This window comes from Acomys minous (genome assembly GCF_964271855.1).
Source record: "Acomys minous genome assembly, chromosome: 4".
In the NCBI taxonomy this organism is placed as follows: Eukaryota; Metazoa; Chordata; class Mammalia; order Rodentia; family Muridae; genus Acomys; species Acomys minous.
In genome coordinates, this window is record NC_140486.1 from 49,960,153 (window position 1) to 49,974,289 (window position 14,137).

Genomic DNA, 14,137 nt, shown 5'->3' on the forward strand with positions numbered 1-14,137 from the left:
GGGCCAGCCTGGTCTGCAAAGTGAGTCCAAGACAGCCAAGGCTACACAGAGAAACCCTGTCTTGAAAAAAAAATGTAACCAATCGCCTCGCCCAGCACAGGCCCTACCACTTGATCAGGTCACACTATGTAATATCCACCAGCCACCAAGTGCGCTCGCTCAGCCCCAGCCCCTGTCCTTGCATCTTTATCCCCTATATGTAAAATAGAGCTGAGTCAGCTGGAGCTAGGGTCCCACTGCAGAAACTGCCTGCGTGGCACCTCCAGGGCCCTGGGGGAAGGGAGGATACCCAGAGAGGTGTCAGTTCCCTATTGGTCTAAACCACAGATAACTCGAATGCGCATCTGCACCTCAACCTCGGCCCATGCTCTACAAGGTAACTTCAGAGGCCATGCCGCTGCCCCTGCCACTGCTGCTTCTGTTGGGGTGCAAGGCTACCCTGGGGAGCCTTGGGGATAAGGCTTCGCTCTCAGCTACAGCTCCGAGGCTGGATGATGAGGAGAAGTACTCATCTCACATGCCGGCTCACCTGCGCTGCGATGCCTGCCGGGCTGTGGCCTACCAAGTAAGCTCTGCCTGTCCTTCCGTCTACGCTCCATCTACCTTAGACTCTGCCCTGGCCTTTAATCCCCAGCCCTCAGCCCCAAGCAGCAATCTTTCCAGGCCTTTATACACTGCCCCCCCCTTCACTTTAGTGGCCATGCCTCAGTTTACTCATTTGCCTAGTCACCAAAGGGCAGTCGATCTAAGATGGCCCCATCTTATCTTGTCACCCCAGGGAATCACTCATTCTCTTATATTCCTCCCTGTCTGCCCCCTTTTTTTTTGTCTCAACACCCTCCCCAGGTCCCTGAGATGCCTTTACTTTACGCGTGTTGAATACATGTGTATCCATGTGAGCTCACCATGCTTGTCCCCTCTCAAGCATCGCCTGTGTGGCCATGCTTCTGTGTGTGTGCAGAGTGAGTGAGCACATGTGTTATATTAAAGTCAGACGGGGCTCTGGTTATTCTATTTATATGTTTATTATTACTGTTATTATTATTGGCTTTCCTTGTTCTCATGGTTTAAAAATAGCATGTACAACTGGGCAAAGTGTGCCCTGAAGGAAGGGTCAGATCTTTCACATAGCGTTTCCTCCCCTAGCCCCAGAAAAGTAAGTCCTGCCCCCGAAAGGGCCCAGCCTAGCCTTGGGGCCTAGAGGGGGCCCCCTGCAGCTTGCCTCGCAGGTGCTTCCGGCTCAACAGCTCCCTTGCCACCTCATTCTCCCCAGAGACTTGGGTGTCTTGTCCTCCTTTCCTTCCCCCAACTGACTACCGCTCCCAAAGTCCTGGCTCCCAGCACCTCTCCTCATTCCAGATGGGACAACATCTGGCAAAAGCGGAGGCTAAATTTCATGCTCCAGACTCCAGTGGAATGCGGGAGCTGAGGGAGTCGGAATACACGGATGCCCTGGACCGGACCTGCTCCCAGAACTGGCAGTCGTGAGTTGCCAGTCCAGCCCATGCCACCTTCCTTAAGGGGAAGAGCGGGTGGGTACAGACCTCCGGCCTCCCTCATACCCAGTCCACGAAGGCTCTGGCCTGGGGGAAGGCTGGGCTGAAATCTGGGCGAGAGCCGCGGTTGGGAAAACGTGGGAAAACAGATGGCCACAGAAAGGTCACTGTGAGATCCCGGGCCTTGGACTTAACTGTGTCTTAGCTCAGCAAGCATCCGACCAGAATACTTAGCTTAGACTAGGAGCAAGTCCCTCCCCGGCCTGGCCCCATTGACCCTGTCCCCTTTGCTTCCCACTGCCGTCAGCTATGGAGTGCACGAAGTGAACCAGATGAAGCGGCTCATGGGCCCAGGACTCAGCAAGGGTCCAGAGCCAAGCATCAGTGTGATGGTTACTGGGGGTCCCTGGCCCAATAGGTAATGACGGTTGTGGGAGAGGAGGCCCCAGAGTCCTGATTTGTCGTCCCCCCCCCTCCCCCAACTTCCCTGTGGGCAGGTTAGAGTTCAAGGTGCCTGTTGCTCCCTCAGGCTCTCCATGACGTGTTTTCACTACCTGGGAGAATTCGGAGAAGACCAGATCTACGAAGCCTACCGCGAAGGCCATGAGGCTCTGGAGGCACTGCTGTGCGGAGGTGCGCAGGGGTCCTGTTCGCAGGAGAGCCAGGCCCCGAGAGAGGAGCTTTAGTCCAAGCTGCCGTACCTCTGGATCTTCACTACCTTTTTATTTTTGGAGACCGGCTCTCATCACGTAGCCCAGGCTGGCCTTGAACTTGTCCTGTGGCCTCAGTCTCGAAAGTGCTCCAATTACGCAAGCGTCTTTGTGTTTGACCCTCCCAATCCTTTCCTCCCCTTCAGTGGTGCTGAGGAGAGTCCGGGAAGCCTGGCTCTTGCCGTCAATCTTCTGCCTTCACCCTTCTCTGGGGCACTGGGCTGGACCCCACTTTCTACTTTTAAATAAAGCTCACTGAGCTTGAATCCTCTCTGTGAAGGGATTTGGGGGCTGGGAGTAGGGGGAGGAGAGCAGACAATGGTGTTTCTGTTGAAGTTCTTCCCAGCAGGGCCAAAGGCATCTCATTCCACCCACCAAGAAGGGAGCTGGAAACCTGACTGAGCAAGTCAGGAAAGGCCAAACACGGCAGGTCGTTAAGAGTCATGAGATGAGAAAGCAGGACAGCCACCTTGTGGCCACCCAGGCACTTCTCACTATCTGTACCCATTTAGACACTAGAGGCTCAGATCTAAGAAGTGAATAAAAATGAGGACATGGCTGCTCCTATGTATGGTTAAGGAGAAGGGATTTATTTATTTATTTTCAAGACAGGGTCTCTCTGTGTAGCCTTGGCTGTCCTGGATTCACTTTGTAGACCAGGGTGGCCTTGAACTCACAGAGATCTGCCTGGGATGGGATTACAGGCATGTGCCACTGTGCCTGGATAGAGAAGGGTTTTGTGTAGTCATGAGGGAGAGAACAGCCAAAGGTGTCTGGAAGAATCTGAACTGGATGGGGCAATTCAGAGAGGAGGTGAGGCAGGGACGCTGGGGTGGTGGTGGTGGTGGTGATGGTGGTGGTGATAGTGATGGTTATGGTGGTGATGGTGGTGGTGGTGGTGGTGGTGATGGTGGTGATGGTGGTGGTGGTGGTGATGGTGGTGGTGGTGATGGTGGTGGTGGTGATGGTGATGGTGGTGGTGGTGATGGTGATGGTGATGGTGATGGTGGTGGTGGTGGTGGTGATGGTGATGGTGATGGTGGTGGTGGTGATGGTGATGGTGGTGGTGGTGGTGGTGATGGTGGTGGTGGTGATGGTGATGGTGATGGTGATGGTGGTGGTGATGGTGGTGGTGATGGTGGTGGTGATGGTGATGGTGGTGATGGTGGTGGTGGTGGTGGTGATGGTGATGGTGGTGGTGGTGATGGTGATGGTGGTGGTGGTGATGGTGGTGGTGATGGTGATGGTGGTGGTGATGGTGATGGTGATGGTTGTGGTGGTGATGGTGGTGGTGATGGTGATGGTGGTGGTGATGGTGGTGGTGATGGTGATGGTGGTGATGGTGGTGGTGATGGTGGTGGTGATGGTGATGGTGGTGATGGTGGTGGTGGTGGTGGTGATGGTGGTGGTGGTGGTGGTGGTGGTGATGGTGGTGGTGGTGGTGGTGGTGGTGATGGTGGTGATGGTGGTGGTGGTGATGGTGGTGGTGGTGATGGTGGTGGTGGTGGTGGTGGTGGTGGTGATGGTGGTGGTGGTGGTGGTGATGGTGGTGAGAAGGGACACCAAGAGCCAAGAGCAGAAGACCGAAAGGACCAAGAGAAGAGCGGAGGACCGAGCTGAAATGGCAGGTTTATATAGGAATGAGAAGTTGGGGGAGGGAAACCCAGCCCCCGGGCTGGAGAGGTTTAGGTGCGGAGGGTGGGAAGTGCTGGGGGAGCCACAGGTACTGAGTGAACCTTGTCCTGGCTTTTGTTGGGGTCTGACAAGAAACAAACTGAGTAAAGGCTGGGCTGCCTTAGAATGTTGGAGCAATTTGCTGCTGGAGGAACTGGGGTGTCTCACGCAAGCCTGAACTCCTAGGCCCTGGGAACTGCACTGGTCCCCAGTACCCCACTGTGTGGATCAATTCATTAAGGAATTGTTAGGGTCCAAAACAATCCAAGCAGACACAGGAGCCCAGCAAAGCAAGATCTTTCTTTGAATTAGGCGGCAGAAACTGGCCAGTCAGGGACAAGAGCGCAGACTCGGGAGCTGAGCTGAGACCCCGACCCAGACTGGTACAGACTTTTTAATCTCCAAAACCACAAACATCTGGGCCAAGTTACAGTCACAATTTTCTATCAATCAGAATCATTTGTTCTTTCATGGTTAGGAACAATCTTTATGTTTGGGGAAACAGAAGAATAAGGAGGAAGTTGGCCAGCCATCTGGAAAGCTCCCCCAGAGCCTGGGAACTTGAACTTAACTTCACCTTCCGATCAAGATGGAGTCTGAAAACAAAATGGCAGTGCTTAGGATAAGTCTCATTTATTTGGTCCCAACAGAATGAAAACACAGCAGCTTCCTCCTGGATTAGTTTGACCAAGATCGAGTCCAAGTTTAAAGTCTTCACTTCTCTCTCTGAATTTTTTGATTGTCCATAGTCTGGCTTCTGGCCTGTTTGTAATCTGTCTGTTGTGTGTGTGTTTGTGCTTAAACTGTGCCTGTCCCTAACAAAGGGCTTGACTATCATTTACTTTGAGATAAAGTTTCATTATGTGGCCCTGGCTGTCCTGAACTCCCTATGTAGACCAGGCTGGCCTGGAACTCACAGAGATCCAGATTGCCTCTGTTTCCCAAGTGCTGGGATTAAAAGTGTGCATCACTACACTGAGCTAGGCAGGAGGGATTCTTTATAGAAATCTGCAACAGAGTTTTATGAGGGAACAGGCCACCTTACTGCATCCAACTGACCCAGACTAGTAAATAAAGCTGCAAGCCGATGGCATCAGCCCACATCAATGTATTGTTTTCAGGTGTCTCTTAGCCTGTTGGCCATTTTTAGTAGTTAATCACCACCACAAATACATACACACATGCAACGCTATTCTGGGTGAGAACATTGAAAAGAACATAATTTGAAGTTAAAGCTATGCCTCTTTTGGTTTGGGTCATAAAAACTCATTGTGTGGGGTTGGTTACGGTGGGTGCTCTCCTAAAGAAAGGCAGGTTAGCCCAGCACGGTGACACACCTTTAATCCCAGTGCTCAGGAAGCAGAGGCAGCGGATCTCTGTGAGTTCAAAGCCAGCCTGTTCTACAAAGCAAGTCCAGGACAGGCAAGGCTACACAGAGAAACCCTATCTCGAAAAAACAAAACAAAACAAAACAAAAAGGAAAGGCAGGTTAAATTTAAACAGGCAAGCTGGGCATGGTGGTGCATGCCTTTAATTCCAGCACTCAGGAGGCAGAGGCAGGTGGATTGCTGTGATTTCCTGGCCAGCCTGGTGTACAGAGGACAACCAGGGCTCTGTTACACAGCGGAAACCCTGTCTTGAAAAGCAAAACCAACCAAACAAAAATACTTAAGCAGGCTGAGCAAGTTCATAATAGGACAGTAGGTTAGCTACATAGTCTTAAATGACCTTACTTTAAAAACATTTATTTCTTAATTTATTTATTTGTATTTTATGTATATTGGTGCTCTGCCTGCATGTATATCTGTGTGAGGGTGTCCAATACCCTGGAACAAGAGTGACAGACAGTTATGAGCTGCCATGTGGTTGCTGGGAATTGAACTCAGAACTTCTGGAAGGGCAGCCAGTGCTCTTAACTGCTGAGCCATCTCTCCAACCTCCTAAAGGGTATTATTATTAACTGTTCTGTGAAGGTTGTTGAAAGTTCAGCCTACTGGAGGGCCAAGATATATCTTTATTAAAATGCATCACTACACCCTGCATCCCATCTAAGGATCACAATCAGGTTTGTTTTTTCTGTCAGTTAAAGAATTAAAAGGCGCCGGGCGTGGTGGCACACACGCCTTTAATCCCACCCAGCACTTGGGAGGCAGAAGCAGGTGGATCGCTGTGAGTTCAAGGCCAGCCTGGTTTACAAAGTGAGTCCAGGACAGCCAAGGCTACACAGAGAAACCCTGTCTCAAAACACCAAAAAAAAAAAAAAAAAAAAAGAATTAAAAGCCAAGGTGTGTGTGTGTGTGTGTGTGTGTGTGTGTGTAGTGGATGTGAACATGTTTTTGTTTTGATCCCAAGTGTGGGATATGGAATAGATGTGTACATGTTTTTGTTTTGATGAGGAACAGACTTGTGAGAGAACAGGTGATGTTTATCCACTAGAAGATGAACCTCCTCTTGCGGGAGGGCTTGGTTTTTGCCAGCTGAAACACATCTTAGTGCAGACTCTAAGAGGAGAGATATATAAGAGCCCAAAACAGGAGGGAGGGTTTTTTTTTTTGGGTCTTGGTATTGTTTGGCTGTTATCACTTCATTTTGAGTCGGGACTCCGGGTTCAGGCTGCTGTTCCAGGTTCCAGCAGCGGCTTTGGTGGAATCGCTGGTCTGCTGAAATCCTGCCGACTACACCAGGGGAATCGCTCCCAGGAACTGAGTCCAAAAAGGTCTACTTCTCCTGTTCCCATTAACCTCTTTTCTATCCTACCTAGACGTAGGTGGGTTGGAAGGGAGGTATAAGCATTACAGAACCTCAAATAAAGTAGGCTTGGAAAAGGTCAGAGCCTATGGGGTGGGGGTGGGGGATCCGGAATGTAACAAGTAGCGTCAGAGAAATCTGGAGCCCTGGAGAAAGCAGCAGGCAGAAGCAGTGGAAGAAAGGCAGTTATTGAGGTAGGAAAACACACCACACACACACACACACACACACACACACACACAGAGCAGGCACATAGAGAAAAAGACAGGGAAAGACAGGATGGTTGATTGACCCACAACTGTTTGTCCTGATCCAGCCTCCAACTTGTTGAGCCAGGTCATCAGCGGGAGGCATGCTCGCAAGAGAAACCACGCACCGGGCCTTGGTTTTAAACTGCCAGATTTTGTCTTGGGGCAGGAGGGTGATCATTTTGGAAGTTCACCACCTTTATTACCTAGTCATACCCGCCCTCCGCCCCCACCACCAATCCGTCTGCCTACCATTGAATATGTCTGTTAGGAACATAAGTGGAAACCATTTTGTCTGACTTGGAATAATGTAGTACCTGCAAGAGGGGAGCCAACCACAAGGTGGGATGTGAGCTAAGCCCTAGCAGGCTTTGGTATGATAAACAATGAAAAACAGCATTGGTAGGCTAATGAACAGCCCTAAGAGGTGAACCCCGATGGCACAAAAGTAATGCCCACTGAACAATACAAAAAACTGGAGATTTGGAGGTGACTTGAGGACCAAACTGCCATGCTTCTCCGTTGGGCAGCTCGCTCCTCTGTGCAGATACCCATTGGGAAGGGGAGATAGGGGCTGGCTACTGTGTAACTCTGGCTTTGGGTGTCCAGCACCAATGCTGAGCTCACACGTGCCCTCCTGTCAGCACTAGGCACTGGCAGGAGCACTCAAGGGCCTTCTGGGACCTTCAGCAGTGTCATCCCCTTGCCTGCCACAGATGACGTACATCACGGTGGATGCCAGGCAGGCAAGCTTGCAAGCCACCAGAATATTCTAACCAGAGAATTCCCTAGTGGAACATTAGCTGCCCGGTGGACCATCCAGCTGATGAGATGTCTGTTTGCATGAGATTACTGTAACCTTTACAATAGCATAGTATTGTAAAGAACATTTACGTGACCACGCCTAGCTGAAAGGCAAATCTGGTGTGGACATTCTAATTGCTGAGTGCCTCTCAGCACCTGGGGCGTGCTTTCCGCAGTGTCTGAGGCCTAGCCCCTGACCATCACTTGTTCTAGGAGCTACACCTTGCTGCTTTGTTGCCTGGCCCTAGAGAGAAATCTAGGAAACCAGAAAGCCAGGGCTCAGGTTGCTGGCCCAACCCTTAGGAGTGTCAACTGTGGGTCTGAGCAGGTAGCCATCATGAGGGCCTGGGCTTGGGGAGATCCTGTCTGATGTCACCAGGGAAACCAGGGGTTTCTGCTTGGTTCTTAATCTTGGTTTTGTTTTTTTCTTTTTTCTTTTCTTTCTTTCTTTCTTTTTTTTTTTTTTTGGTTTTTTTGAGACAGGGTTTCTCTGTGTAGCCTTGGCTATCTTGGACTCGCTTTGTAGACAAGGCTGGCCTCGAACTCATCAATCCGCCTGCCTCTGCCTCCCAAGTGTTGGGATTAAAGGCGTGTGCCACCATGGCCACCTTGCCCTGAAAGTTGAAGGTGAAGAGCAGGCAGTGTCAGCCATGTCCTGCAGCAGATAAGGACAGAGGAGTGCTGGGGGAACCTGGAGCTGTTTGTCGTGGTCCTAGAGCACAGCATTTCAGCCTTTTGTAATGGATAAAGGGCGAAGTGTCTTAACTACTTCCTGCTGACAGTAGGGCGACCATAGGGGGTTTAAAAGGCTGAAATGTTGGCCAGAAGAACAGGCTGTTGCATTGGCTGTCCAGGGTCTGAGAACATCTGCAGCTGGCACGATTTCTGAGGTTGGACAGGAGCACTTGTGGGTAGCTACTTTGACGATGTCTCAGATGTGGGCAGTCTGGCAGAATACTGGAATATATATATGAATGACAAAGTTAGTAGGTAAGGGAGAAATTTCCTTTTAGGTTGAAACTTGTGGGAAAGCAAAGAGAAAAGGCTTGAGACAATACTGACAATTCGTGAAAATTTTGGGAGAGCAAAGAAAATGTCTGGATACCCATACTTCCGTCCATTTTACCCGAGGAAAGGCTTGAACATGGGAGAGCAAAGAAAAGGTCTGGATGTGGGAGCTTCCTTCCATTTTACCCGGTTGCTGACGATAACTAAAACAGTTGAGTTTTGGATCTGTCCAAGTTTGGTACAGAGGCGTATAAGCTTAGAAGCCCTTAACGTGGGCGCAGGGATTTGAAATTCTCAGAAGGCATCCCAGAGGAGCCTGGAGAAGCAGCGAATGGGCTGCTCCCCTTGGGGAGAGTAGAAGTCAGTGTGACCTGTCAGGGCGTCCCCTGAGCAAGGTTTAATTTGATGAGGTTGGAACAACGGTTCCAGCAGCTTGTCAGTGCTGGTCAGAGACCAAGGGCATGGCCCGAGAGCAGACATGGTTACCTAGCGCTAGGGTTTTGAACTGGGGTGTGTGTGTGTGTGTGTGTGTGTGTGTGTGTGTGTGTGTGTGTGTGTGTATAATGAACCGTGCTGGTAGAGGGAGATGTCACCCAAGGGATAAGGTCCTAGAGGAAGGGTTTGGATGTAGGTTGGTAAGAATGACAGGAAACATCTACAGCAACCAGAAGAGGAGACTCAGCAGTCAGTAGGTGTTGGGTGTAAGAATGTAGCAATAGTTAAGGGAGCCCCAAAACCAGAAAAATGGGGAGGAGTCCCACCCTTACAGATAGGAGACACGTGGGAAACTTAGGCTGTGGGTTGACAGTACTTATCTGGACTCCATTTGACCTGAGAGGTGGATTTTCTGTAGCTTACAAGAATCCTTTTAGGTTCATCAAGGGAGATAAATTTAGCATCATCACTGTAATCTGTACTGAAATATAAATTGTTAGACATGTACACGTTGTAGGAAAAGGTGGTAGACATATAGCACAGTAGAGGCTTGGGAAAAGAACTTTGTGTTAAAAGCACAAATACTCTGAGGTGAGCTTAGGAAAGGCAGAAGCTTTTTTTTGCTTCCGTGGAACAGTAATATGGGAGAAGAGAAATCTGTAGAGCAGAAGGCAAAAGCTCACTTTAGCACCAGCACACGTCATAAAAGAGGGGCTGCTTCTCTCTATTTAGAAGACTGGATAATTTTAGTACAATGAGAGACACTTTAAGACAAAGACAAATGAAGGAAATTTAAAATCTTGAAACTATGATAGGATTGTATAGTGGAATTTTTTTTTTCAAGACAGGGTTTCTCTGTGTAGCCTTGGCTGTCCTGGACTCCCTTTGTAGACCAGGCTGGCCTCGAACTCACAGCGATCTGCCTGCCTCTGCCTTCAAAGTGCTGAGATTAAAGGCATGCGCCACCATGCCTTAGTGTAATGTTTTTTATAGTTAGATTAATAAACTAGAGCTCCATTGATCAGTGTCAACACTCTGAACAATTAATACAATCATAGCACAGCAACAGCACAGCCACAGGAAGAGAAGCAAAGCATCTTTTAGACATGTTGACCTTCATAATTTGTATTCACCAACTTAAAATACATTTTAAAACACCTTCTTGGGAGCTTTAAGACATAGGTGAAATGTTGTCAGCAGCCACTGTCCTTTAGCTAAAAGAACAGGACCAAGGCTGACTGTATCTAGAGCGGACAGTTAAAGTTTGGTCTCCTGCATAGGAAGAGGGCTGGGAAAGTCTGGGAGTAAGACAAACCTGTTTGTCTTTTAAATAAGAGATCCAGTATCTAGTAGCCTTAGTGAGCTAATGAGTTGACTAGGTATTAAGCTAACATCAGCTTAGCCATCAATGTGATCAGAGACCTGAGAAGAATCAATTGTAACCTAAAGGAATCTATCTATTAGTAACAATGACAGAGATGACTAGTTAGTCATATGCCAGTAAACAGACAGTGTCTCAGTTGTCTCCTGTGGCAGCATGGCACCACGGGCAGAGACAGTCTTGCATCAGGCACAGAGGACGAGGCTGTTTCTGTGGAAGGTGAACATGGGAGAGACTGACCTCACCTTGTTTTCAGCAACGTGAGACAGTGACTCTCCGGGTGTCCAGTTTGTCCACAGGCTGACCCATAGCAGACATTGGGAGCAGTTTTGCTCCGTGGCCAGAAACCACAGTCCAAGTCTTCTGAGACCTGAGACTGTTATGATCTGGGAATCTCTGTCTTTATAATAAATTTACACATGTTAAATGCCACATTCAGCAGATCTCTGACAAGTTTGATGGTTAGCTCGCATATTTGAGTTAACCAATCTTTATATCTAGTTACCTGTAATTAATTAATGCTTTAAAAAAAAACCGTATCAAACCCATTAGCCAGGAAGCCTGTAGTTGAATCCAGATTAGCTGACTACAGGAGCAACAACAACAAAAAAGGTGCTCACAAGGACACCTGAGGACAGTTTCTATCAGCGTTTGAGAGAAAGAAGGCAAACCAGCAAGAGGTACATCTCAGAAGCTGTGGGAGAGAGCGCCACACCTTTTAAGTCAGGGTCCAAAAAAGCAGAGGAGTCTCTACAGAGGAGGATTCCTTGCCCGGCTCCTGGAGTTTGTAGTTCCAGGAGACCAGGTCACAGAGATCAGGCCAGTGCTGCAGGGGTGAAGGCTTCCAGACGACAAGGAGGCATGTGGAAAGGAGACCACCAAGGCGTCTGCTGCTCTCATACCCACGACGACGCAGCGGTAGGTTTGGGCATCTGGCATGATTTCCTACAAATACACTGTAATCTTGTAATTCTGTAACAAGACGACAATAATAAAAATAGAGGGTGACCAATGGAGGCATGCCAGCATTTGCAAAGGGAAAGAGAGTTAGGGATTGATTAAAGCAACACAGATAAAAGCAGGCAGGCACTTGAAGCAGAACTGGTTGCTTTTGTTTTGTTTTTCAAATCAGAACAACTCAAGTGTCATAAGTGAGACTGTGCATCTGGTGTGAGGTATCTTACGCTATTATAGGATGGCCAAGGGGTGACCTTGGGGGTGTAGAGAGCATCTGCAGGCCAGTTGCCCTGGGGTCTGGAGGCGGTAGATGCCAGCAGGTTTGGTTTTGGTGTGTGGGTCACCTTATCAGAGGCTTTCACAGGCCTTATCAGTGAGGTCAACCTTCCTGCCCAGAGCTTCAGTCCACCTGAGGCATTTAGGTAATTAGCCTTTCCCAGAATGTCTAGGAAAGCAGGTTTGGGGAGGGGAGGGGCGTGGGGGAAGTATCTTATAATTTTCTGAGCTAGGACTCACAAAAGTAGGTGAGGTCTATGACTGAGGCTCTGCGAGTGGTCGCACCAAGGAAGCTGACTTCTGGGAAGGACATTGTTTCAGGAAAGGGTGAGTCAGCCTTCGTGGGGGGCGGGGGCAGGGAAGGTTCTTGGCCAGGTGATTGACAGCCCAGCTGGATTAACTTGCCCCTTTTCGGGGTGTGTGTGTACGTGTGTGTGTGTGTGTGTGTGTGTGCGCGCGCGCGCATGAATGCACACCTGCATGTGTGTATCCTCACATGCAGTCCTGTGGAAGTTGCAGGAGGACTTACCGGAATCAGCTTCCTCTTTCTACCATGTGGTTCCAACGGGTCAAACCCAGTCCCACCTCCCAAACTACCTTTTTTTTCTGTTTTCTTTGAGACAGGACGCCTTAGTGTTCTATTGCTGTGGAGTGACGTCATGACCAAGCCAACTCTTTTTATTAATTTATTTACTTATTTAAGGCAAGTCTTGTAAAAGAAAGCACTTAATCGGGGGCCTTGCTTACAGTGTCAGAGGGTGAGCCCATGCTCATCATGGCGGGTGACAGCCAGGCATGGTGCTGGAGCAGTAGCTGATCTGCAGGCAGAAGGCAGAGAGAGCGGACACTGGGCCTGGCCTGGGCTTATGAAAAACTCAAAGTCCACCTCCAACAAGGCCACAGTTCCTTAGCCTGGTGACTACGCATTCAAATATATGAGCCTCTAGACCACCATTCATATTTAAACCACCAGAGAGAGAGAGAGAGAGAGAGACATTGGGAATGGTTTGGGAATCTCAAAGCCCGCCCCCACTGACACCTCCTCCAACAAGGCCACACCTCCTAATCCTTTCCAAACAGTTCTATTTCCTGGTCACTAAGCGTTCAAACATCTGTGCCTATGGTGGCTAGTCTCTTTCTCTTTTCTTTTTCTTTTTGGTTTTTTGAGACAGGGTTTCTCTGTGTAGTCTTGGCTGTCCTGGACTCATTCTGTAGACCAGGCTGGCCTCGAACTCATAGAGATCCGCCTGCCTCTGCCTCCCGAGTGCTGGGCTTAAAGGCGTGCGCCACCACGCCCCGCCATGGCCATTCTCTTTCAAATCAACACGCAGGGTGTATTAGTCAGGGTTCTCTAGAGGGACAGCACTTTTTATTTATCATCTATCTAGGAAGGGCATATTAGTGATAGGATAAAAATTGTGAGCGAGTACAGTTGGTAGACCTGTGCCAAGGTGTACCCCCACAACAGATCTGGCATAAGAAGTTTATCATGGGAGGGGACAGTGAAAGCCATCTCAGAGCAGGGAAAGATATTGAGGCTGACAGGCAGGGAGATAGAAGGAATGGGAGACAGAGAGAGAGAGAGAGAGAGAGAGAGAGAGAGAGAGAGAGAGGTCTGAGGTCTGGTATGGCTGGGGACTCTTTTTTTTTGTTGTTTTGTTTTTTTGAGACAGGGTTTCTCTATGTAGCCTTGGCCGTCCTGGACTCACTTTGTAGACCAGGCTGGCCTTGAACTCACAGCGATCTGCCTACCTCTGCCACTTGAGTTTTAGATAATTCTAGGTATAGTTAAATTGCCCACCAAGGGTCTCATTATGTAGCCCAGGCTAGCCTGAAGCTCACTATGTAAACCAGGATGTCCTTGAACTCAGAGACCTATGACCACTGCTGGGAGAAAAGGTGTGTCACCATGCCTGCTAGGCCTGGACTAACTCTTAGGAGAAGAAACAATAGGTAATGTTCTAATCTTCGGATCAGAATGTTGTCTCCACCCCAGGCCAGAGGTCTTCTATTCTTTTGAGAAGTGTAGGCTTAAAGAGCAGTGACAAAGCAGATACTTATCTTCCGATTGTTGCCAGAGAAACAGGAGGTGGGGTCCAAAGCTGACCAGGAGGGAGGGGTCCATCCTCGAAAGCCTCTTAGGTTACACTACCTAACTGTGTTTTAAAGGCATAACTGTGGAAGGGCTAGGTGTGTGGCCCTTGCATGGGGACACATTTTCAAGCCTTGTAAGGCACCCGTCCTGGTGAGGTTTGGGCTGAAGCAAGCGGGTGATTGAATAAGTGGGGGTAGGGGCTCCCTTTCTGCCTCCTGCAGAGAGCTGGGAGGAGTTGCAGAAGGCCCAACAGGTCAGACCACTTTGAGAGCCTTGAGCAGGAACCTGGCGAGAGAGAGGAAAAG

The 14,137-nt window shown here is 49.2% G+C and overlaps 1 protein-coding gene across 1 annotated transcript; it reads left to right on the forward strand.

The window, feature by feature from the left end:
- The first annotated feature begins 344 nt into the window (after positions 1-344).
- On the forward strand, positions 345-2,472 carry MZB1 (marginal zone B and B1 cell specific protein). Its single transcript, XM_084778419.1, has 4 exons — positions 345-565; positions 1,360-1,484; positions 1,804-1,914; positions 2,026-2,472. The coding sequence occupies exons 1-4, from the start codon at positions 365-367 to the stop codon at positions 2,180-2,182; spliced, it is 594 nt and encodes a 197-aa protein (XP_084634545.1). The 5' UTR covers positions 345-364; the 3' UTR covers positions 2,183-2,472.
- Positions 2,473-14,137: the final 11,665 nt, after the last annotated feature.

What these genes read in the sequence shown, in the direction of transcription:
- MZB1 (XM_084778419.1), top strand. Translation starts at nt 365, where the DNA reads ATGCTCTACAAGGTAACTTCAGAGGCCATGCCGCTGCCCCTGCCACTG. An exon ending in GCCGGGCTGTGGCCTACCAA is followed by an intron (nt 566 to 1,359) that starts GTAAGCTCTGCC and finishes TCCTCATTCCAG; the next exon opens with ATGGGACAACATCTGGCAAA. An exon ending in GGGGGTCCCTGGCCCAATAG is followed by an intron (nt 1,915 to 2,025) that starts GTAATGACGGTT and finishes TTGCTCCCTCAG; the next exon opens with GCTCTCCATGACGTGTTTTC.